Genomic DNA, 26,635 nt, shown 5'->3' on the forward strand with positions numbered 1-26,635 from the left:
GATTCTGCCGTACAAAGCAGAAGCATAGGAGCTAGTATATCTGGTTAAAATGAAAGACCAGGAGGTGAATCTTTAATATTTTCTTTCACATATCAACAAGACTTTGGAGTCTAGAGCCATGCTATTAGCTAACTAATGGTGTTGTAGTCAAGACCACCCAAAGTGAGACCAAGTCATGAACAAGACCAGAGTGTATCAAGACAAGACCAAGACTAGAGAGGTTGAGACCAAGTCAAGACCAAGACCAAGGAAGCGGGACAGAGTCAAGACCAGGACCTAGGCCACACGCATGATAAAATGTGGAATAGGCACTCTTCTCAAATTGACCTGAAAGACCCACATTCCCATAAAAACACCCACAACCAAACACTAAGAGCTAGAATTGATTTAAGCATATTTAATATGTACATTTTTCATAGATGTGGAAGCACATTACTCCATCTCTACGCTCTGCTGTAACATCTTAGTCTAGCTCTCTCGTGGATACCACGGCGTGTGACTTTTATGTCGCGAGTTGTATGCAGCTAACATTAGCTAAGGTTAACTTACACATTAGCTACATACAGTAGCTTTATGTGGCCTGTGCAGGAGGTAATCAGGCAAATGTTGTATTTTCTAACCTAGTATTCGTTGGCAATGCAATAGTTTTGCCTTCAAAGCATCTAATTGATTTAATACACAATGTACTTCACATCTCTCTCTCTTTTTAATTTATTTTTAACTAAACTAACTGAATTCCACAACCACCCAACCTTTAACTAGGGGACATTGAACAATCAGAAACTGAAAACATTGGTAAATCAAAAGATTTTGTTTAGCATTTGAAATAAAAAACTAAAGATATATAGTGTAGAAGATGTATACAAAAAATATCTGTCAGTTGAAGCAAATAATCTTAAATTTCAATGAGCTGCAATCACTTTAAATGTCTATTTAACAATACAAGTGGAAAAACATCATGCCGTTTAGGCCTGATGTCAACCCAAAAATAAATTCCATTTGTATAGACTGTACAGATTTTGCAGCCTGTGCACACCACTGATTTTCTATTTCTGTGTCCCAATATAATCAGTCCACCTCTTGTCCCACTATAAACAATGTGCTTAGCCTCAGACGGACAGACAGGTGAACATGGTTTCACACGTTTTTTTCACATTCCTAAGATGACTTTCCCTCTGAATAATATTGAGCACTAGTGGGTAGAAGTAATATCTGTTTCCATAGAATTATTTGTGCTTTCCTGAATAATGTATTTGGATCGGGGTACATCACTATTGCCTACAAAGGAAACTGGAAAGAAAAATGGATACAGATGTCTCATAAAAAGATAAGCTGTCAACATCAGTTGAACCTGCTGCCGAGATTTGCTCTCATTCAACCGAAAGAGCATTAGTGAAGTCCAACACTGATGTTGGGTGATAAGACCTGGGTCAAAGTTCGTCCCAAAGGGTTGCGGTTTGGGCTGTATGCAGGCCAGTCGAGTTTTTCCACACTAAACAGTGGAAATCATTTATTTGTGGAGCTGGCTTTGTGCATGGGGCACGCACACTATTGAAGCACACTATTTAATTAGCAGAACTAAATGTGTGCAGGCTGAAGAAAGTATTGGTCTCTACCTGTGACATGTGTCCCCCCCACAGTTCAATTCTTCATCTTTTTACTATTTATAGTAAGAGGTTGGTTTGGAAGTTCCGCAATGTACTAATATCCACTTTTATGCAGATAACACTGTTATTTACTGCTCTGAGCCATTACAAAAAGAAGCTTTATGTCATTTGCAATCTGCTTTTAAGTACCATGGTTAACAAATCCTAAGAATGAATCAGACCTCCTGTTTTTCACTGTGCTGAGATTGAGTCAGTATATGTGTACAAATATCTTGGGTTTTAACCCATATTATATCGCCTCAAAAGAAAAGTCCTGTTAAATTTCCTTCTGTTCTAGGCTAACAAGTCGTTACATGCAATAATGTATTTTCTTCACACATTGGACTCTTGTTACCATAGTGAACCCAAAGTACCCAAAAGTCTGCAGACAAGGAGGTCCGCATTAATACAAATAAATTCTTTGAAATCCTATGAGAACCAAACATCTCGAGGAATGGTGAATAACTGTTTTTACTTTGCGTGTCAGATCAGGCAACTTATTGAGGGGTTGGAGTCTGCAGGAAAACCTTCCTCACCCTCCTTCAACAAGCTGCTAAGCCTAAAACTGTTTTGTCTGATGATGGTGATGATGATCTTGTTTCAGAGGCTCAGAATACATTTATAAGCTTTGGGAAGTACAAACCTGTCAGTCAAAGCTCTCATCTGATGTTTTGTCTGTTTTCTGTTTGCAGACAGCCGTTCCCAGCCGGCGACCGAGTGACATTTAACGGGAAGGAGTGTATCTGCCAAAACTGTACCCAGCCTCTCCCTGCCAACAGCCCTGCACCCATACAGGCTGTCCACAGTCAGTACTTAATTTATGTCTCCGTCTCTCTGTGACTGTCTCCGAAGCATAAATCATGCCAAAAGTAAATGTTTGCACCCTGCAAACTATGATTTGTTACACTGCCAGTTCCATCCCTTACATTGTGTGAAGTCATCCCACTCTCTGGAAACCGAAATGTCCTTTATGCTTATTGAAACCAAAGTACTGTAGCAGGAACTCTTCCACTCAGAGAAAGTAAATTTTAGGATAATTTCTCATCACATATCATCTCGTTGTCTTCTTTCCAGACTGCTGCGGCTGTGGGAAAGAGTTTAAAAATGAACAGTCTCTTGTAGCGCTGGACAAGCACTGGCACCTGGGCTGCTTCAAGTGTAAAGTCTGCAACAAGGTGCTCAATGCCGAGTACATCAGCAAGTAAGTCAGTCTGACAGACCTACTGTTTAACTACACTTCATTACTATTACTATTACTATGGCAAGTGAGAGTTGGTTAGTGTTGGATGTCACAGAATGTCACATGACAAGTCAAAACTTGTCAAAGCCAACCATATGCTGTGATCGCAACATCCCGTTTCCTGTTTGTTTCTCTACAATGACCTACAGGCAGTGAGTTTAATACATGACATTAAATTGTGTTCTAAAAAACAAATGCTGCTAGAGCTGATAGCAAAATCAAATGGTTGTGAACATATCAGACCCATATTTGCTAGTCTTCACCAGTTACCTTACAATTTCATTCATGCTGCTTTCTTTTGCACCGAAGGCAGGAGTTTGCATCCTTTTTCCCACGTGTGGTTAAGATTAGGTTAGAAAAACACTTACTTAAGGTTTGGGAAAGACTATGGTAATTATTTGTTTATCTCTAATATACTTCTAATGTTTTACTGTTCTTATCACACCTCTTGTCTTTTCACTTAGCCATTGATTTTACATGTAATAGCAGTGCATAACACTGTTTTGAATAGTGCTACCTGTACTAGATAAATAAAGGTACAAGGTTGTTTATTAGTCATTATACAGCACAAGGCTGCATAATGAAATGAAATTTGTAGTTCCTTTGTGCTACACACACAACATATTAATATATATATATATATATATATATATATAAGTGTAGGCCTATAACATTTAACATAAACCTTTAACATATAAAATAAAATAAAACAATACAGTTGTTTATATACATACATACACGTATACACCCTGAACATTGCCTGCTTATTCAACATAAAGTCAAAGCATTTAAATCCAGTACATAATACAGTACCATCGTGCCAACTGGAGTACAAATAGAGAACAAAACAAATGTTTCTTAGACAGTTCAAGAAGCCAATTTATGACTTTCCCCTCTGTCAGGATGTTTTAAAGTCTAACGTACACTGTTAGGTAAGAACACAACACTGGAATGCCATCCTCAGACTTATATTGCAATAAAATACTGCAGGAAAAAGTAAATTATGGCACTAGACAGCAGTTGTAGTTTTATATTTGGTGTCAAATATTTACAAATGATCGCAATCTAATTTTGTCATCATAGTTGGATGCTGCAACCAGCACAGGGCTCTGAGCTGTTTTTATGTGAAGTGTATCTGATGCTCTGTGCTGTCTCTGATCTGCTGACTTGTCCTGTGTCGCCACATCAGGGATGGAATCCCCTTCTGCGAGATGGACTACCACGCCATGTTTGGCATCCAGTGTGAGAGCTGCAAGAAGTACATCACCGGAAAAGTCCTGGAGGTAACGCTGCAGCACTACTATTGTAGATCTAAAGAAGTCTCTCTAGATGGATGAACAGCTGAGGTACAGAAAGAGTAATGTGGGAAATGGTAATAGTAATAAGCCTAATCCTTAACTATGTTGTAGTTCTTGTAACCAGGAACAGTTGCATGGTTACTGAAAGACAACTCTACTAGTGATAGTTCGGTGTAATATTCAACAAATAACAGTGAGAACATGTCTTCATGGATGCTGGATAAATACATAATACACAGATGTTACATCACAAAGTAAACTAACTAGTTATGGGAAGTGCTACTCATTATGTATATCCAGTAAAAGTCACACTGGAGAAAACTTCCAAGGCTTGGATGGAAATGAAACTTCCTGTTGTGTTAGGAAATATTTGGGTCTTTGATAAAGATTCAAAGGAACAAGCTTGTGTATATAACAATGTGAGAAGTCAGAGATGAAAAATTCATATCAGAGAGCCTGCGTTACAAACTGGGCACATTAAGTTGAAAGGCAGGGGCGGTCTACAGTGGGTATGGAAAGTATTCAGACCCCTTAAAAATTTTCACTCTTTGTTTCATTGCAGCCATTTTCCAAAAGTCAAAAAAGTTCATTTTATTTCTCAGTAATGTACACTCAGCACCCCATCTTGACAGAAAAACCCCCCAGAAATGTAGAAACTTTTGCAAATGTATTAAAAAAGAAAAACTGAAATATCACATGGTCATAAGTATTCAGACCCTTTGCTCAGTATTGAGTAGAAGCACCCTTTTGATCTAATACAGCCATGAGTCGTTTTGGGAAAGATGCAACAAGTTTTTCACATCTGGATTTGGGGATCCTCTGCCATTCCTCCTTGCAGATCCTCTCCAGTTCTGTCAGGTTGGATGGTAAACGTTGGTGGACAGCCATTTTCAGGTCTCTCCAGAGATGCTCAATTGGGTTTAAGTCAGGGCTCTGGCTGGGCCATTCAAGAACAGCCACGGAGTTGTTGTGAAGCCACTCCTTCGTTATTTTAGCGGTGTGCTTAGGGTCATTGTCTTGTTGGAAGGTAAACCTTCGGCCCAGTCTGAGGTCCTGAGCACTCTCTGGAACAGGTTTTCGTCCAGGATATCCCTGTACTTGGCCGCATTCATCTTTCCCTCGATTGCAACCAGTTGTCCTGTCCCTGCAGCTGAAAAACACCCCCACAGCATAATGCTGCCACCACCATGCTTCACTGTTGAGACTGTATTGAGCAGGTGATGAGCAGTGCCTGGTTTTCTCCACACATACCGCTTAGAATTCAATTCAATCTTGGACCAGAGAATCTTATTTCTCATAGTCTGGGAGTCCTTCATGTGTTTTTTGGTAAACTCTATGCGGGCTTTCACTCTGTCATAAACCCCTACTGCATCTCTGGAGCTCAGCCACAGAGATCTTTGGGTTCTTCTTTACCTCTCTCACTAAGGCTCTTCTCCCACGATTGCTCAGTTTGGCTGGACGGCCAGCTCTAGGAAGGGTTCTGGTCGTCGCAAACTTCTTCCATTTAAGGATTATGGAGGCCACTGTGCTCTTAGGAACCTTGAGTGCTGCAGAAATTGTTTTGTAACCTTGGCCAGATCTGTGCCTTGCTACAATTCTGTTTGGGCAGTTTCTTTGACCTCATGATTCTCATTTGCTCTGACATGCACTGTGAGCTGTAAGGTCTTATATAGACAGGTGTGTGCCTTTCCTAATCAAGTCCTTATAACATCAATCACAGGCGTTCCCTTTTAAATGGCTTTGTTTGTCATGTTGTTCTGTCTGTGAGGTCGACTGTAATCATTTTGCACAATGTATCCTGTTATTTTATGTGCTTCATACTTCTGATTCTCATTTCCCACGTGAGAGATTCCAGCGTTGACTCCGTTTCCCCCGAAGTGATCATTAAAATTTCATCAGCTCTTCTAATGCAGCTACATTAAAAAAAAAATGCTTCTAGAGTAGTTAGCTGTGTATGTACAGATCTGTGAAAATTTTCAGCTTTGACACCATCAGAACCAAGATTTCCCTTTGAGCATGAAAGTGTACCGTGCGCAGGGCAGTTAACATTAAGATAATGCATTAGTATCTCTGTAGCCTGCTGTGTGTCGGCCCTCAGCTCTGTGTTTGAGCCTGCTTGGCTATTCAGCACAATTTCTCTCTAGTTTTATTTTTTAAAATCTTTTGGCTGCGGGCTAATGGCTTTGACCTCTCTCTCTCGACTGCACACGAACATATTACCTCTCCTCGTTCCCTTCCACCCTGTCGCCCTCAGGCGGGTCATCCATTCACTGTCGCTCACTCTGTGTGCCATAAAACAAAGCCACACAGCCTCTGTGCTGGACACCACCGGCAGCTACATGACAGATAACACACTCAGCTCTCGTCCCCTTGTCCGAGGCTTTACATTTTTAAAAACGTGTTATTAGATATCATGTATGTGTGCTTGTGTTTGACCTGATTCAGTTTGTGTGCCTTTTTTAACAGTATATATAGAGACATAAAGAGTCCAAGAGAGCGGGAGCTTCTTCGTAAATATACCTCATAACAGGTCATGCGGGAAAGCCAAAACCAGAGTCACAAAGTCATACTGGCGTCTGCACCTTACACCCAACCAGACCAAAATAGTTTGAACCGACACACCGGGAAGTTGGGCCAAAAAGCTGACACAGGGATGAGATTCTTTTTACATTTTACCAAAACATTTTTAATTCTTTTGTTTTAGAATTAGCAGGAATAGTGGACAGAGCTAGGCTGCAAAGTACTTAACCCTCTATAGGGTCTGAAATGATCAAGTGAACTAGTTCTTCACTGCGTTTTGATTCTTCACAGCATTTCCCAGCTGACTCAGAAGAACAATCAGACTGCATCAAACTGCATACTTGCTTTCATTTTTATGCTGTCATGCTGAATAATATAACACATCCCTTGGTGCCCTCATGAAACATGCTTTGCATAGCTTCTGTAAAAGCAAGATGAGGGTCATGATGTCGGAAGCTGAGATGGCATGTAATAATGAATTAGTGCCGGCTTTACACATTCCGCTACTGGTCTTTCTGCTAGTATATGGAGCCATCCTATACCGCTGTGTTCCCTGACATATGCTTCGTTAACCATGTTATTTAGCCAAGAAAGTCACATTTGTCAAGAGCATCACTAACAACATAAAACCTAGCACATATGAGAGGCCGAGTTTCTTAATTACAAGCCAATCACATGCAGCATCAACCAACGAGGAGCTGGGTATTTAATATTAGATGAAACCAGTGATACCCAGGAAAGTAGGTCATGTGGAGCAGAAAGCAACACTGAGTGAGGTAAAACAATAAATTAATAAATAATCACACAACTTGAATAGAAAAGAAAAGCTCAGTACTTTTGACCCTGTTGGGATTCTGTAGGAGTGATGACTTGGCTGATCCGTAAATCTCACTTTGTGAGACAGACTTTAGGTGTAACCACTTATTTATTTAGATTCACCATTAGCTATAGTGTACTCTTAAAGTACTCTCTGCGTGTACTCTTAGTGTACTCTGCAGATTCATTAGGTTCAGATAAGTGGAGCGGTCTGTACAACCTAGCTTGAGAAAACATGCTGTAGAGATTGGCAGGATTGGACGAGAAAGAGCCCATTAGAGAGGCAGGTAGAAATCATTGCAGGGAAATGTGTTTTAGTGAAGCCGTCTGTTGTTCTGCAGTGATGGAGGGATGGGACACAGGATACTTTCACTGGGCACGGAGACGGATGAGAGGAGGTGGAGGAGGAGGAGGTGGGGTAGAAAGCTTTTAGACAGGGGGGTCTTGGAAGCTCCTGCGATGACCTCCGAACAACAGAGCAGCATTATGGGGAGAAACAACGATCCCTCTCTCTCACTTGCTCTCTTTTCTGTCATCTCGTGACAGTCTCTCCTTTCATAAACACCTATCGGGTTCCAGTCTGGAGAGCAGCGCGAACATCAGAACCGGGATGAGAGCATGTTTCTGTGTTTCTCTCAGCGTGTGTCGTTGTGTGTAAACGACACCATCCACTTCCATTTCTGTGCTGGAACTGTGCTGGGCCATCAGGTGGATACTTGATGGCTTGGCCCAATGGTGTCTGGAGGCAAAGTCAGTCAATCAGGACTAAAAGCCTTTATGAAGTGTGTGTGTGTTTGTGTGTTTTGGTTGTAGTGGTCTTGTGTTTACTTGCAAGGCAGGTTTTTCCTCACTACTGTTCCCCTTTTATTGCCTCATTCCTTATAAAATAGAAATGAAGGTTCTAGCCAGAGGTGGGTTAATATTGTAGATTATATTACATGCAAACTAATAAAAACAGTCAAACTTTCTATAGTGTGATTCCTTTGAGAGATTCTGACATGCTTAGTAAATACAGGCCCAGCTCTTTGCTATCCTTTGTTATTTTTAAATCCAATGCCAGCATGCAGCGTTGTCTCTGTGTATTAGTATAGAAGCCATTTACAGCCACTCCACCTGCTCTGGGCTGCACATAGAAACAGTAACGGAGAGACTGAGCATTCAAAATGTCATGACATTTGGTTGAGATCAAAGAGTCTGCTTTGTGGGGACGTTTCGAGTCAGTAAGTGGGGCTGGCAGCGGTGGAGGAGGTTGAATCGAAATTTTGTTTATTGTTTGCGCCGACATCTTTGTTGCTTCGTGCGTCCCGTGGCCTTCACCTGTCAGTCAAACAGTGCGAGTGGGTGCGGGGATGTCTCCTGTGTTCGTTCCAAACAAGCTGGAGGTGTTAAACTCATCACCCTCGAATTGACAGAAGGCATCGGTATGCTTGCAACTCAGTGCTTTGCGGGTCATCCAACATCATCTGAAACCATCTTTCAGAGAGTAGCAGTTAAACTCAGGATCTCAGCAGGATCTCAGCAGTTCCATGTTTGTGGGCACATCTGTTGGTAGCATGCTAACCATTAGTTATCTAGCCAGGAAGTTGAACGTTTCATTTTTTTTTCTCTGTGAATAGTGTCTATAAGCTAACCTTAAGGTTTGAGTATGCTTCAAACCAAGTGCTTGGTTGGCATCTCATACTCCTTTCCCAGGGTGCGAATTATACAGTGACATCCATCCATCCATCCATCCATCCATCCATCGTCAACCGCTTATCCTGCGTACAGGGTCGCGGGGGGGCTGGAGCCAATCCCAGCAGCCAAACTGCCAGAAAGTCAGACCATCAGGACCGCTCAAACACAGACCCACACAATGCTGAACCAGAAGCAAAGACACTATCATAAAATACAGTCTGCATCATCATCTCTAATTCCTAATTCTCATCATTTCAAGTTTTAATTTCAACTTTTTTTAATAAATATCTCCTTTCCTCTTGCTCGTGAATGAAATGTAATCTGCCTTCAATAAAGCAGTAGTCGTACACTGTTGGGGAAGTGGGAATTGTTGAGTCTCTGTAAATAATATTAAACAGAGTACTGTCTAGACCTGCTCTGTATGAAAAGTGCAATGAGATGCCTTTTGTTATAAATTGGCTCTATATAGATAAAACTGAATACATTTGAAATAACAGACCTGGATTGTAACATTTACTTTGCCAGTTAAAACTCATAACAAATATCATGCTTATTGTAAAAACACTCACAAAATATTTAAAATGAAATAATAAACTCTATTGATGTCAACGTGTGTATCTACAATAACTAATAATGAAATGACAGGGTGGGCTATCAGCTAGCTTCCATCCCATAGCTCATTTAAAGTAAAAAGAAATGCTAATTACGAAACTCTGAAGGCAGGAAAGTGTGTTAAAGAAGCTAGATAGCTAACTGACATTAAACTACAGTCTCTCCATCAGCGTGTGATGCACTGAACTGTAGTAATGTGGGCAGACAAGACGTTAAACTAACGTCAGGGATATGAAATAGTATGGTCCATTTTAGGGGTGTCAGAAATCGTATTTGAAGTTTCTTGAATATAAGGCATGAGTACGGGAAATATATTGTAATATTTACAATGACAGGTAAGAGAGACCCCCCAGAACTGTTGTTTTTGCCTCTTTTGGGTGGGGTCCAAGCCTTGATTAGGGGGGAACCATGCCCTTTCCCACACCGGAATTGTAAGGAAGGGTAACTTTTCAAAACCAGTGTGCAGTGATTGGCCGTGTCTGTTTTTCGGTGCAAGACCCTGAATACTTTCTAGTAGAGACGTTATGTGTGTATTGTTTTATCCCACCTTTGAGTGTGGCCTTTCCGAACAAGTATACTACTGTCTTTAGACATGGTCGAATCACACGTAGCATGACCTAGTGTGACACTTGACTTGATGAAAGACTGACCTTAACCTTGAAAAGCATCACTGATTTTGTCTGTGTGTCTGTGCTGTATCCACGACCGGTTCACCGCAATCTATTCCAATCCTCTGAATGGATCAACTCCCCCACCTGACTGGTTCCTGCTATTGCGAGATGAGGGGATGAACAGAGCATTAGAGGGAGGATGATTTTGAGAAAGCAGATGGTCGGTATGTAATTGGGTAAATAAAGAGATAGAAAAGGCTCAGTAGGTAACCTCGGCTGCCCTTTCACCACTCATGCCGTGATCTGTCTTTACCACGGCTGTTCCAAAAGCTCTAAACTCTGCAGGGGTCTCCCAAACCGTAACCCTGGCTGACCAGCAACAGCCCAATTCCTAAGTAAAACATCCAGTCATTAGCTGTCAGCTGCATCCCCCCATTGTACAAACCATCCTCAGCCCCTCCTCTTCCTTGATTTATCAGTCCTGGAGGACACTGAATATGATAATTTTCCAGTCATGCAGTCTTGGATTCTGACAAAGGAAGGATTTGATTTCGGTGCTATCTCCTTTCCAGCCCTCTCAAGCTTTCCATGTTTGAATTTCAATCCAGTTCCGGCCTTTTATCTCCAGGCCTCAGTGTTTCTTAGTCAACTTCCTCTTTTCTCTAGGTCTCTGTCTATCTGCTTCAGTTCAAAAATGAGATTTGGCACAGCAACCGCCACTTGCTGCCAGTTTTCAACCCTAACCCTCACATGACCGTACTTTTTCTCCCAGTGAAATACCTGGACCTGGAGTCTCCCTGCTCATTTTTGGTCTGTTATACGTGTATTGGATTGCTTCCTCTCTCCATCTGCTGTACATTTGGTCCAGATTAGCATTAAGCAGGGTGTTATCCAAGAAATAGGGTGTTGACATCCTGTTTTCTGGTATCGCTCCATATTGAGATGACGCAGCAAAGTGGATGGACCTCGGAGGGGTTTTGCGTAATCGGGCCGCTGAAGCGAGATGGGATGCCTTTGGGAGGCAGAGATCAGCAGACATCAGATGACTGTTGTGCAAGGAGGGAAAAACAACGACTTCATCGCAGAAAGTGTTCACCTTGAGTGACTTAGTCAATGAGCCCATAAATCATGCACTTTTTAAAACAATAAAATCTGCTAACAGACAATTACGCTTGATTACAACACAGTAAAAGACAGGTTAAGGCACTAGTATTGAGTAAATCATAACTAAGCAAGTTGAACGGTATTGGGATTACTCAACAGAATGAATGACTTGTTGAAATGGATTTGGGTTTTGTGAAAAAGTCAGGTGTAGAGGCAAGTTTAAATCCCTCAACCAGCTTGGAAAATCTAGTCGAGAAAAGCAATAGCTCATCTGTAGAAACTGCTGCTGAGCTGCCCTCGAGCACTTAAACTGCCTAACCGCTCTGATGGTTGCTCCTAGTTGTAGAAGTCTTCAAGCAATGGACCCATGGAATACCTTCCCAAACCTGACATGCATTCAGTCAATAACCCAAGGCAAATCTGAATAGGCAGGAGGATAATTTGAGCCAAACAGTTCCCAATAGAAGAGAGAGAGAGAACACCATTACTGACAGCAGCAACTTGGGTCCCAGGTCGGGACCCCTGAAGACCTTATAGTGTGAATTGTTTCACCGTGGCCGTGAAACAGTTCACACTATAACTTCAAAGCAATATCACAGACACATCTATCCTCACCGCGACAACCCCTTCCCCTCACACTGCCTTGTGGGTTCTTACCCACTCAAGATAACATATAACCCCATTCACTCCTAAATGTCAAACCACTGTTAGCAGCCCCATGCTAAACACAGTGGTCATGATACATGAGTGTTTGGGTTTACTGGAAAGTGTGTAAGAAGTTTTGACTTGAGTGTTAAAGGACAATTTCGCCATTGATATAAAAGTTGTTAAGATAAACAACTATGCTCTTGTTTAGTACACAGAATGTATCTTTAATTCCGCCCCCCCCATTTTGCTGTTGATGAATGTTGATCAGTCACAAGTATGTAAATCTTCTTAGTTAAGAGTCAAGTTGATTGGAATGCTTTTCATACCCATGTTACTCTTGCACCTTTCTCTGCACTGAATGCATCAGCAGTGCTCCTTATGCAGCACAAGTGCTCCACCTTGTGGCGAAATGATAAAACACTACCTTTTCTTTGTAGCTGCTGGCACTTGCCAAAATGCTAATAGATTTTTTTATTAAAAAGGTAGGTGTGATGGCAAAGTAATGCCACTATTCCAATACCATTATGATTATTCTACAGAGATTTTAAAGGATAAGACTGGTGTTATTATTTCATTTTAATTTTAAAGAGGCACTCCACTGATTTTACTCTTCTGTGGCTCTGGAGCAGTCTGACATCCCCAGATGATGTTATCAGGGTTATCTGAGCTTGGACTTGGAGAGTCTCACAGAAAACAAATTGGTGGGATGGAGTTTGAAAAATGTGAGCATTTACCTGGCAGGGAACAAAAAGATGTTGTGAAGTTTCATTATGACAAGTGGGGGGACTAAAAGTCAGGATAACCGGGCACTGCTGGATAAATGTTGACCTTTTTTTAACCAGTCTTTTGCATGTCACCAAACCTTTAGAAGTGCAATACCAATTTACTTGTATACCCTTTTAACAATGCCCCTAAAGAGACCAGAACCAGCAAGTGCTACATTATCATAACCTGCTCTTGTTTAATGCTCAACAGGCTGGAGAGAAGCACTACCACCCCACATGTGCCCGCTGTGCCCGCTGTGAGCAGATGTTTGCCGAGGGAGAAGAAATGTACCTGCAAGGTAAACGCAGTTTTTGGGACTCGTCAAATACCTTAAAATTGGTTAGCAATCTTTATGTTTTAGTTTAGCTGTAAACGTCTGGTTCTGTAGCTGTTTCTGCCTGACCGCAAAGGATTCAATCCTAAATGATATGACTTTTCTTCACTCTTTTATTCATGACTCTCTAACCGCATAGCCTGTCCTTAGTCTCTGTTTCCTCTCACTCACCAACTAATCACAGAACATCCGATGCATTATGGATCCCCTTGTTCATTATAAACTGGGTTAGCAGCTTGGTGAATGAATCATGCACTTTGGTGGAGACTTGTGTTAAACACTGAGGGGATAAAAAATGTGGGAAATGTTTAATGACGTGGTGTTTTTTGTAATAACCAGCAGGCACTGGTCTTTTTGACATGTCGATATCAACACTAGTGTTCTCTGGTGCACCTTTTTTTGTTTTGATAGCCAAGCCTACCAAAGAAACATGGTCATGTCATGAGACAGGCTCAGGTTTCTTGCCAGAAATGAAAACACAGTATCCAAGTGGTCCAGCATGTGGAAAGCTAACAGCCTACCAACCTAACAACCGGGCACGGCCATCACATGGAGTCACACTACCACACTAATAGAGAGAGTTATTTACTGCTGCTGGGCCAATAACACAAAGTAGCAGCAGGTGCTTTGCCTTGGGTGCCCCTTTTGCTTCAGCTTTTATTGTGCTGCTACTTGTCACTTTAGAGTGAATTGATTTAGCAGTGGAAAAAGCTTTTTGAAACCATAACTGTGAATGAGTCATGCATGTACTTTGGCGTCTTGATAGTCTCATTTAGAAAAAAGTAGAAAATGATTAATGAAATGTCAGCTGTGTCATGCATACATTGCTGTATCAGTTTCAGTTCACCTTTTTTACATGCATTTTCTTTGCTAATGCCAGACTGTACATTTTGTTTTATAGCCTATAGCAGAAAGAACTGTTGTTTGAGCAGCCATCAACAACTACAAACAACAACGTGTCCACATAATGTGCCAAATAATTTGTTTCCTCATTTGGACAAGACTAAGAGTCTAGAGCCATTTAGCATCCCTTTCTGGCTGTTCTTCAGTAAGCACAGCACCGCTTGGAGCTACATGCTAATGTTAGCATGCTAACATGCTTTCAGTTTATCACCATCTGAATTTTGTGTAGCTAACATTTGCTAATTAGCACTAAACACAAAGTACAACTTAGTACAAATGTTTTATTCTGACCTGATGGTGGCGCCAGATGAAAAGTCAGGGAATCAGCAAGTACCAGAAATGTAATTCATTGTGTGAAGATCATGAATGTCTGAACAAAATTCTACAGTTTCAGTGATATTTCAGTCTGAACCAAATTGGTGGACTGACTGACTAACATCCATTGCTATCCCTAAAGCCACGCGACAATGTTACAGACACATGTGAAATGTTGGAACCAATCTCTGACTCTTCCTGTCTTTGCCTCTGTGTCTTTAGGATCTTCTATCTGGCATCCTCCATGCAGACAAGCAGCCAAGCAGGAGGAGAAGAGCAAGGTGGGTGGAAAAGGCCGTCAAGCCGCAACTAAATACTAGAGAAGCTTGATGCTATCCCCAAATACAACCAAAATAGATCCACATTAGACCATAGAACTCCATTTCTTAAAGCGTTGTTACTTCAAGATTCAAGGTACATTTATTTGTCCTTCTACAACGCAGGGCTGCACAATTAAATTAAATTAGTTCTAGCCCTCTTCACGCTTCACACACAGAACATATATACAAATTAAATTACATGGAATAAAAATATATATATATAAATATATAACAATATATTCAATCAAGTATATTACATAAATTAGTGATTTGTGTGTATAAAAATGGCTCTCATGTGCAGTATGTCAAGGTGTAAAATGCCAGACTGGTTGGTTTAGACTTCAGTACATTCAAAGCTTCCTGTTTTTTTTCATAAATCTGATGACTGTTTTTATTATTTCTGGATTACTTAGAAATTTGTTACCTCTCATTGAGACCCATACAGACTCTTCTCTGTACCTGTCTTCAGGATTTTGCTCTGCATAAAATAATATTAAACCAGTATTGCAAGCAGTTATTAATACTAGTATTTAAAGGGGACCTATTATGATTTTCCTGTGTTCTGTCAGATGTACATAAAATGTTGAAATGTCAGATATTATTCCAGAGACACAGCACATATAATATACCACTCACATGTCACACATCAGCAATAAATGTTTGTAGGTGAATAAGTAAAGCTTGTAAAGCACAATAAATACATTACAAATAGGCAACAAACATTAAAAAAGACTGTGTTCAAATAGACAAATAAATCACCAGTTTGCACACACACATGTACATACACACAGATAAATTCATTCATGTTTTTTGGGCACAAAACACTCTGCTCATAGCGCTTTCTCCATGGTGATAGTAGGTCTGGCTAGGCGAGACTTCTTTGCCAAGGAATACTTAATAGTTTTTGGAGGTTATTCACTAGGCTATGTCTAGCAGAAAGTGTGTTTTTGTAGGATGAGATAGGCAGAGGATGAACTGAGGGGCTGCATTAAGGGCCAGTATAAGATCATTTTCAAACTGTGAATCATGCAAAGCTACTGTAGTGGAGTCCCAGAAACAATCTAGGGCTGGAAATGAGCAAAATTGCTCCCTTTTAAAATATTTAGCAAAAAAGGCTCACACTGAAGAGGAGGAGGGCTTTAAGTGACAGTTGGGGACAAAATACCATTGTTTTACTATTACATAAGCAGCCCTGCAGCTTTCCATCCAGTATCTGCCCTCCTTCCATCTCCCATCCTCATTCCTCATCATAACCCGTCTCCTTCCCAGAAGCAGGTCCGGATACAGCTCAATGACGTCCCTGAGCAACAGGTTGGTGCCCCTGTACATCCTTGCACCCAGCTCCCCTCCAACCCTAACCCCCCCCCCCCCCCCCCCAAAAAAAACAAAACAAACCCCCACTCAACCCTCCACCCTCAACCATCTGCTGCATGGGTTAATCTTTACTGTTAAAGTCTTATTTGCTTCATGTTGAGCAGCAACTGCACACACAGGCCACCTACTGCAAAGACACACATACTGTCCAAATTCTTAGGATTTCTATGTAATTATGGGATGCGGAGCTGGCAGATTTGATTGGTCAGTGACTGATGATGCTGTAACATGCTGATTATCAGTTGGTGCATGTACAGGGATGCTTTAATGAGCCAGCATAGTAGACTGGTTTACATGAATGGTAAAATAATGGATAACAAAGTACCTGCATCTGTATCTGCAGAGAGTAACGCTCACACAACCTGACAGACCGAGAACATAACTGATAATCAGGCAAGACAATAAGATTTAACTGTAATAACTGGTTATAATTAGTGTTTATACAAATATCTCATTTGTCCATTCTCTGTCTTCAGCTTGTGTGCTCTAACAAGGATTGTGATTGGTGCTAATTGCCCACGTCTGGCTAATAGCACCACTGTGTGATAAGTATGCGCTTTATGTACATAGTAACACGTGTGGTAAACAAAATGGAACAACAATGTAATGACATTTAATAAAACAGGTCAATAGTTTATATTTAGGGTGTAGTTTAAAATCACACGGAGCAGGAGTCAGGCTGTGGATAGCCTAGTCGAGGGATTCTGTCTGAAGGGAGTTTAATGTGGTTGCTTAAAGGAGAGAAAAAAGCAGAACCTAATATCTCACACAAAGCATGAGCTTAAATGGAAGAACAATGAATATATATGTAACATCTCTTTCACCACCTGTGTGCGTCTAATATATTTAAACACAAGTGCATGTGTGCGTGCGTGTGTGTGCGTGTGTGTGTGTGCGTGTGTGTGTGTGTGTTTCAGTTGACCCGGACTTCATCGGAGAGCATCACTTCGGTCCCAGCATCCAGCGCCTCGGGCTCTCCCAGCAGAGTCATCTATGTAAGATTGCGCCTCCTCTACCGACCACCAGGGGGCAGCCGCGGCACATAGTTCAGCTTTTTCCCATAGACTTCTCAAAGTTTATACAAATCATCTATAGGAACTGTTTTCTACCTGTTCAAGCTCAGGAGAACGTGAAATACTAGTACGTAATGGTGTCTTCTCTGTACTGCCAGGCCAAACTAGGAGAGGAGACGCTGGACTACAAGGACCTGGCAGCCCTTCCGAAGACCAAGGCCATCTATAACATAGACAGGCCTGACATGCTGTCCTACTCTCCGTACGTCAGCTACCCGTCTGAGGAGAGGCACTACGGAGAGGTAGACCTTTCACTTCTTCTTCCTAACTTAACATCTCTCTGATCCAGGGGTGGAAATGAACCAGGGACATTTACTCAAGTTCTTTACTTAAGTGCTATACTTGTACTAAAAGTATTTCAAATGTATGCTACTTTATACGTCTACGCCTCTACGTTTCACTTTTTACTCCACTACGTTTATTTGGAGGCTAAAGTTACAAGTTATTTATACCTATAACGAGCATCTAAAATATGGTGGTGTGTTTACAGTAATTTAAATGACCAGATAGGATCTAAAAGCAGTAACAGTATTAGTATTAAATTAGCTCCCCCACCACTAGCTACAACAAAACATTTTCATTTTATATTGTGTAGATGATGCATTTTGACAAAAGAACACAGTGGCTAATGTGCCTGTATAATGAGTACTTTTACGTTTGATGCTTTAAGTACATTTTGCTGATAATACTTTTGTACTTCTGAATGCTTTAACTGAAGTATGGAGTCTGAACTTAGTTTTAAAAAGTTGTAGGCTACCTATCTGTACAAGGCTAATAAGCCATTATGTGGCCACTGCATTGGTTCGTATTAGCTAATTTAAATGTTTGTATATATTTAATTTGAAGATGCAGTGAAAACAAGAGTGATTAAAAGCCTGTTTTTTCCAAGCGATTTGATTTGAATAGACCTCTTCTATCTCACACACATGAAACCCTGATTTTAATGGAGCAAACTTCCTTCTGTAGCATCTCCTTCGCCAGTGTTTGTTTTCATTTTTCACCTTGCGCTATCCCTCCATCGTCTTTAACGGTCTTGCTTGCTTCTGTCTCACACACTCACCATTCCTTTGGCGTGCGGTCACAGTCTCATAGCCTGGCCATGTAAACAGAACATTATACTTTGGACCCACTTTATTCAGCTCATCCATCGATCAGGAATGTCCTCACAGTGGACGCCATGACTCACTGACATTGAATGATCGCTCTCATGGTTGGACGGTTAACTCATATAGCCTCACATATGAGTTCGTCCTAATCATTGGCTTTCTCCCCCTCTTCATTTGCAGTCCCCCCAGCTGCTTTCTCCTACTCCTACTGAGGTAATATAATGCACTAAATCTCACACACCCTTCATCACTGCTTTCCTGTGTGTGTGTGTGTGTGTGTTTGTGTGTGCATGTGTGTGAGGGCACAAAGGAGTTGCTGGTTTCAGACCTCTTAATCATCGCCCATGTCTCAGATTTGTTTAGTGATTCAAATACGTCTGGTAGAACATTGCCTCTGCAGGTTGGAGAAGAAATTGACCAACCAGAGCTTTGTAGCAGTTTATTAAGAATGAGGATGTCATTATTTTCATAGCTAGCTAAGCTTTTTTTCTGCGGTGTAGCCAGCTAGGAAACAGCTACGGAAAAGTGGCCCCAAAAATAACAAACGTGGATGAGATGAACGCAGCTGTGTGCAGGTTGCAACTTAAATTGGCATATTTCTAAATGTCACAAAACACTTTAAGCTAGCAGTCTTTAAATGTAGCACTTGCAGCAGTTCAGCATTAGTTTAGTGAAGCTGATGTCCTTGCACGATTCTTGTCATTTTGGGGTTGGATCCACATGGTTGAATGCAGCTATTGTAAGAGGATAAAAGCGCCAACTAAATAAATGAAATGCACTGTAATGCTCCTAGCAACCACTACCACAGCTTCTGCGTCAGATTATCAGGCTAGCCACATTTCCAAATCTCAGATCAGTTAATGCTCTGATTCAATCAAAACAGTATGTGAAACTGAATACACATTAAACATTTTACCATAGTGTAGCCCTGATCAGGTCCACAGGTTATAGGGCTGTTTTGCCTTATTACAAAAATTACTAAAAATACATATATTTAATTTAAATATTTTTAGAGAAATGTTTCATTGCTGTGAGCATCACAAAGGAAATTCCATTCACCTCCATTGTATTGAAGTCAGATGCCAAAAATATCAGAGACAGATATCTAAAAAAAAGAAACTAAACTATCAGTGTGGCTACTACTAGATGTAAGTTGGCTGTGTGAGAAAATATTCAAATTGAAATCAGTTTGAATGTCCTTATTATAGTCTGATTGTGATCATCATTCACATTTTTGTGCCTTCATTTTTGCTTGACCATGACTTCTAAAACTACATTTTTTTAATTTGTTGATCCATGTTCAGGGTTTAATCAGCTTGTTATCTTGACTTTTGCTGTGTATTTTCCTAGATCTTTTGTGTTCCTTGTGCGACATGCTTGCTTCGCCTCCTTAAGAATATATCAGAGATTAAGTCACACCCACAGTCCTGACCGATACTGTGAGGAGCGAGGTAATGTTTGTTTCTCAGTAGAATGCGTTGACTTTTTTTTTTGTTTACTTTATGCGTTTGCGCGTCCAGGGCGACGGGCAGAAGTCACCCCGTCAGCGGAGACCCTCCAGCCCCAGCTCCAACAGCTCCCTGGGGGGTTACGGACGTTACACCCCGTCCCGTTCCCCCCAGAATTACAGCCGACCAGGTATCAGCCTCACACACACACATATGACACACAGCCCATTATCCATATGTTGCTGCTATAATGTGAAAACCTCCAAGTTTGAATTTGTTTTTCTGAATTTTTGAAGAATCACATTATGAATATTTAAGAGTACATGCATACTTTGTCCTGTTTGTATTTATTTAACTTAGTGAATGACAGGGAACAGGATGGTGGGGATAAAATGTTTCCGTATGTATTTAGGTGAAAACATCTGTTACAAACATTGCAAATGATTCATCACTTCCTGTATTTTTAGACGATTTCCTGCTGGTGACCATATCCAAAACCAGAAATTAAATTACATGCTCCTCTACGGTCTGATTAAATTCTGCAACCTTGAAATTATACTGTCAGAACCCATTGGACGATCTGAATACTGCATGGCTGTCAAGCTAAGTAAATGTCTCCTATACTTCCTGATCAACTTTCCCCCTGACAGCACCAATCTTTCCTTCCAAAAACATGGATACAATAAGAACATATCTGTCAAATATTATAGTGCAAACAGTGATGAATGCAGCTTGTTTTTATCCATTATGTCATGCTGAGTTTTGGTAAATAAATGAATCTGTACTATTTTAGGCGCTGTAAGAGCAATCTGCAATTGATCTTTGCAGAAATTATTGGTTGGGATAACGCCAAATCATCACAAAATCTTCTGACAAAGGACATAAAGCTATTTATACATTGACTTCTGTAGGGATAGCACAAAAAATGATTCAGTTTTTGTTAAGAAATCTGTCACTTCTCCCACAAAATGTCTGTTTGGACACCATGTCCTGGAAACCTCTGGAGCTCTCCTAAATATGCATAGATAGGACCACAGATGTATTCCCCTGGATATGTACTATTCCCTAGTTTTCCATGCAAAACCGTAAAAAGATATATATAAAGCCACATACCTTCACAATAGTGTCCATTGACTCAACATGTTTCCTGTAATCTGATTGGACATTCAGGGCCAGAGGTATACCTTGGCGGTAGACACAGCAGCCAAGGCCGTGACTCCAGTTCTCTCCTTTTGCCTCCAACCCTCATGGGTGCCATTAAGTACCCCTCCACCTGGGCCAGGGACTCATCTTCCCTCCCTGTGTACGATTCTGGTGGGGCTGAAGGGTGCGGTGGTGGTGTTAGTGGCAAGTACTCACCCTCACCAGCAGGTGGCAGTGCAGGCTTGTCTTTTCACCTAAACCCCACCACCCTTGCCATGCTGCAGCAGCATAACTACGTCCCTTACTTCAGAGGTATCAAAGCACGCTAAGCCGAGACCGAGGGCTGGTCTAATACAGACAATGCACGGCTTTCTGGAGTCATTGCTGCTGACAAACCTTAGACAGAAACAAAAACTGTCTTTTGAAGAATTTCTAAAATCAAATATTTGAAAGGGGACTCAAAGCGGGGGTGTTCTCCTAGCAGAACAGAAGCATGCACCCCTTGGATTTATGATCAAAAACATGAAACTCTTGAAAACCTGTAGCTAGACAGATTTCCTCACAGCAGCAATGTGCCGGTCCACTCTGTATTTGACGGAAGGTCCTGAAGAATGGTGTGCTGTGATACGACCACAGTTGACTTCACTTGGCATGGGCTGTGGTTATGCACCAAATTAACCATGTGTTGCATACTCACTCAAACTCACTCCGGGTCTTTGGGTCTCTCGATATTCCATAGATCCATGAGTCATAATGGGGTAATAAAATGTTCTGGTGTGCATTGCATTGAGTCTGAAACCACAGTTTGATCACTCATGCAGATTTCATTTAGTTTATTCTTGAACCAAAGCCATGAAACTGCTAATAACGCTGATAACGCACGTCACTGAAATCAACATCACAAACCGGTACTGTCACAGTCCCCTGCAGAAAGGCTTATCCAACCACCTCCCTTTGCTTCATCTTCTCCCCATCCCCTGATTTCCCTCACCCCTCAGGGTTCACACAGGACCCCCTACCTGACCCTAAACCTAGGACATCCCTGCATCTCAGTTTACCTCCTCCTAACGGTAAAAAAACCCCACAAGTAGTCTTTCTCTTCTCTGTGTCTGCCTCCCCTAGTGGAATGGTTAGCAGGTTTTGTGATGTTGTTGTCTGGTATCGTGGTGTTGTCGAGTTTCATGGGGTGCATCAAGGTACATTCGTAGGACCACTCGGTTTTCTCATTTCTGCTTGCCCTGTTCACTTGTGTCTGTGGACGTGGTTGTTGTTGTGCATGGTTGATGTAGACCTGAGTGTAACCCTGATACAATTGGGGTTTATCTTTTAGAGGAAGGTTATGGGTGATTTAATTTTTGTGCTTGTCTGTTCAGGTTGTTGTTATTTTTTTTGCCTGCCTTTGACCTTTAATGTACTCTATATTTTTTTTGTCTGAATGATCCCTTGTTCATTGTCATGTGTCAGACGTTATTCCTTTGGTGTTAACCCGCTTTTGTCCTTCATGTGAATCAGGGAGAGACTGCAGGCTTTGTCTTTTGATGACTATTAAAAAGACTAATTGAGGTTTACAGGCAGCCTTGACCAAGGCACTGACAAACACCACTGCAGCTGCAAACCAAAGAGATAAGATATAGGGATTAGTCAGCATGTTTCAATGGAGACTTGGCCCCACCATTACTGCAACTGTATATATGTATGTGGTATGCTAGTCATTTGCACGTTATCTTAAAAGCACAGTGCCCCTTTAGTTTTAAGCTTTGGTTGATGAACAACCGGCGGACTCTGATCAGAGGACTTTAGAGACCTGCTGGTGATATAGGGCTGCAGTAGATCTCTAATGTAGACAACTGTCTGATCCTGCAGAGCTCTGTAAGTGATCACCTCAAGGACCTTGAATTGGATTCTGAATTTGATGGGGACCCAGGGACGACCGATACAGATTGGTGTCACATGGGACCTTTAGGAGGACTTGGTTGAAGGCTTAGTAGCAGCATTTTGGACCACTTGTAGACGATCCAGGGATGTTTTGCTCTGAGGCAAGTGAAGAGGGAGTTACAATAATCAAGACAAGGCTAGATAAAAGTGTGAGCTGTTGAATAGGATTGAATGAAAACAGGAACAAAACAGACACTTGACATGTTGATCCAGAGTCAGAGCTCGGTCCATAGTGACGCCTGGATTTTGTATGGAAATTTAACAGAAGAGGTAAGAGACCTTAGGCCTAGGCCATCCATTATCTTGGGGGTGGACCCTGGATGCACTTACTTTCAATTTTACCTCCAAATAAATTAAATTAAAGCTAATCTCGTCAATTACTTTGGTGAATACAATGTTATTCTAGATTATGAAACCAATAGAAAAAAAACACTCAAGATGTAAGAAACTGTAGTTTTACTTTAATCCTTAAAAGTGTGTTTGGGGTTATATTACAATTACAGTACATGAGCATATTAAGTTAAAGTTATCACTTGTTTAAAAATAGTTAGAAAAGGTTCAAATGAGGACATACAAATTAATTTGAATGCAGCCCACTTAATTTTAAACTAGGTTGTAAAATTGGCATTGTTCCATTTATTCGCGGTGCCTGCCTCAATCAGAATCAGAATCAGTATTATTTGTAATAATACAGTAATACAGTAATAAAATCGAACCCTGGCTACAGTATAGAGAACACATATATACACACTATAAACAAAAACAATATAGACATATTGACAAATAGTGCAGTGAGCAGGAGTAAATTATTATTGTCATTATTATGATTATTGTTATTATGTACATGTCTGAGGTGGATGTGATATACATGTACACATGGAGCATAGTGCAAAGGATGCTGGAATAAATAAGTATTATGTGCAGATGTTATGTACTTGAGGGAGGTGGATTTGGTGTACAGTATATACAATATAAAAATATAACAATATAACAGTATGAACAGCTCTGAAATAGAGAATATATAGTAAGTGGTAACCAGTAAACAGGTGGCTGATTAGACAGTGATAGAGGTTGCTTTAAGTGATCGCTGCCTCACTAAAGTGACAAGCTAACGTTCACTATAGACTATAGTATTTTACAAAGTCAGCAAACAGCCTTACCTTCAAACACAATTTTCCCATCTGTGGCGTCCTATTTAAAATTTTCCCACATATTACTTGTCAATTCAATCTCGCGATTATCCGTTCTGCACTGCTCACTAGTTTTCTCCATTTTGCGTTATTTTTAAGATAGCTTAGTTTCAAACGCCCCTGCTAAACAGGTTTGCACAAGGCAGGACCTGTTGCACTCATGCATTGTAACCTTTAGATTTAAACAGATTATTGCAAATCTTTTTTTTTTTTTTTACAGTGTTCGAAGTTCAAATTTAATAAAAAGTCCCTACTGAGTTCCTACAGCACCAAGAAGTTGCCATATAGTTTGAGTTTCACATATAAAGGACCTTTGCCTCAAAAAGGACATTAGGTAAGAAAACATTTTTCCAACATATGCTTGTTTGGATCATGGCTGATTAAAAGGAGGAGGTCGGGAAGGAAGCAGTGTGGGCTTCCACTCAAAACATTTGCCCAGAAAATCACGAACATGCGGTCCAGGGGTTTGGGTGCTTTTTCCATGACAGGGTAGAGAGGCAGAGAGAGGAGTTCTCTGATGTGGACGATGAAGGAGAGGAGGGGGGACCGAGGAATGAAATAACCCGAGCGGGCTGAGCTGTAATTTAGGGTCTGGTTGCCAGTCGCAGTGGCTTCTAACACACTGCACCGCTGGCCATGTTCAGGCCCTAGTTGTTCTTAACACGCCGTGAAAGAGGGCTATTTGTTTTCGTGCAACAGGCTCATGCTTTAATGAGCTATCAGGTTTCCTCATAGATGTTACTGTGGTAGTAAGACTATAGCAACACTGGCCGTTGTCTAATGGAAATTGAGGGAGAGTTGATGAAAAGACCTTTCAAAGCTGAATAATGCATGCCCTGTCCCTGATTCCTTATTAATGACCTCAAAACCATCATTTATATCTTGTTATTGTTTTTTGATTAACCACCTTGTGTCGAATGTGTAATCCGTTCACATGAGTTATAACGCATCTACTCCCTAAACTCCTCAAGCCTCCAGCACCTCCTACCTTAGCTCCAGATGTTTGTATGGAGGATTTGCCCTTCATCTAGATCTGCACTAACAGTACTCTGGTGTGTACGTGTATCTTTATGGGCATGTGTGTGTGATTGTGTGAATGTGTAGGAGATCACTCAGGCCAGCACTAACAGCACTGCTGTATGTCTGTGTGTGTGTGTGTGTGTGTGTGTGTGTCAGTGATCTCATCCACTTGCATCCAGATCTCTGCTGGTTCCTCTCTGTCTGAGGGGAGAAGAGTGTGTGTTCAATCAGCCAACACTTACTCTCGTGCACACTCTCAATCTCTCTCTGTTTCTTCCTCAAAGCTCTGGATGTAGAGTGTTATTGCTATGTATTACTTTTGCCCTTAAGGGTGTCAGTGACTCCATCACCCAGCCTGCCTGTGACGTAACACAATAAGGGCGGACCATGGTTGTGATCATAGAGACACACCACACACGTGCATGCTGTCAGCAAAAATGAATGTATGTATGAATGCCGTGCTCTCACACAACAAAACACACTTAAAGCCCATATGGGACGAATCTAATATAGCCCATAGGATAAGAAGTCACTTGCCATTATCTTTTTCTGATATGTTGTGGATTTATAGTGTAAACTGTTAAGTGGTGAGAACAAAGTCTCCGGGTTCATCCGTCCCCTCTAGGTAAATTATTGCTTTGGTGCCAGTGCTACCACTAACAAGCTCAGTGCCAATGCATTAGCATTTAGCCCTGAAGCTAAGTGTTGAAACTACACAGTCTCACTCCCGACTCGTCACATATTCATGCTTGGGCAAGGCCCTTTTGCGGTCAAGTTAGGGACGCTTAGCAACAACAAAAATGCAACGTACGGTGACTCTACAAAATAAAACGTTGCCATTTTGAAAAGTTATTTAAATTGTGAAACGTTGCAATTTGGTCGGGTTTAGGCAAAATTTTCTTGGTTAGGTTAGGAAAAGATCATGGTTTGGGTTTAAATAACTACGTAGGTCAGTTTACGCGTAAGTTAACTTACGTCACTTGCATAGCTTACGCTCTTTACGTAACTTGGCTAACTTAAATAAAAATGTTTAATATTGACTTTTTGTCTCACACGGGACACGAACACCAGTCTTCTGGTTCAAAGTCAGGGTTCTGGCCCTCCACCCCCCCCAACCACCTCCTAACTCAGTCGTTTCTGTTAAATATCATATACCTACCTTTACCGTCAAAAACTGACGCTCCAGGGCTTCCCCCCACTGCGTTGAACTATGACGCTATAGTGCGTTACAAACTGACGCTGACGCCGTCCATATGTGACGAGTCGGGGAGTGAGAACTGAGAGCTGAGAGCTGTTTTACAATTCAAACAATACCTTCCAGCTCCTCTTCAACAGCTGTTTCCAAACATTTCTGGGGATTTCCAGACCCAGCAGTCCTATAGTCTGCCATAGGTGTGAAAATGGGCTAGGTTTTGAGAAATGCAAGTTCTGAATGAGTCACTTCAGCGCCTTCAAACTTTGAATATCCTTTGGTAGCTTTTTGCTGGTGGAACAACCGTAGCAGAAACATGTGGTCCAAGGTGGATTGCTCAGTCCAGGT

The 26,635-nt window shown here is 41.2% G+C and overlaps 1 protein-coding gene across 15 annotated transcripts in view; it reads left to right on the plus strand.

Moving 5' to 3' along the window:
• The window catches only part of ablim2 (actin binding LIM protein family, member 2), a 99,251-nt gene that overhangs the window by 52,401 nt on the left and 20,215 nt on the right, over window positions 1-26,635 (plus strand). For 3 of the 15 annotated variants that reach the window (XM_038731279.1, XM_038731278.1, XM_038731285.1), the window contains exons 4-14: window positions 2,339-2,451; window positions 2,721-2,847; window positions 4,076-4,169; window positions 13,145-13,232; window positions 14,709-14,767; window positions 16,076-16,117; window positions 17,098-17,175; window positions 17,352-17,495; window positions 18,540-18,572; window positions 19,880-19,997; window positions 20,978-21,262. In XM_038731279.1, coding sequence (XP_038587207.1) covers window positions 2,339-2,451; window positions 2,721-2,847; window positions 4,076-4,169; window positions 13,145-13,232; window positions 14,709-14,767; window positions 16,076-16,117; window positions 17,098-17,175; window positions 17,352-17,495; window positions 18,540-18,572; window positions 19,880-19,997; window positions 20,978-21,262 — 1,181 coding nt within the window. Of the gene's footprint in view, window positions 1-2,338; window positions 2,452-2,720; window positions 2,848-4,075; window positions 4,170-13,144; window positions 13,233-14,708; window positions 14,768-16,075; window positions 16,118-17,097; window positions 17,176-17,351; window positions 17,496-18,539; window positions 18,573-19,879; window positions 19,998-20,977; window positions 21,263-21,948; window positions 22,021-26,635 lie in introns of all 15 variants that reach the window. The other 12 variants (XM_038731289.1, XM_038731293.1, XM_038731291.1 and 9 more) reach the window with 10 other exon arrangements.

This window comes from Micropterus salmoides, unplaced genomic scaffold, assembly GCF_014851395.1.
Source record: "Micropterus salmoides isolate LMB-PRFRI ecotype aquatic unplaced genomic scaffold, ASM1485139v1 Ms_hic_scaffold_2, whole genome shotgun sequence".
NCBI lineage: Eukaryota > Metazoa > Chordata > Actinopteri > Centrarchiformes > Centrarchidae > Micropterus > Micropterus salmoides.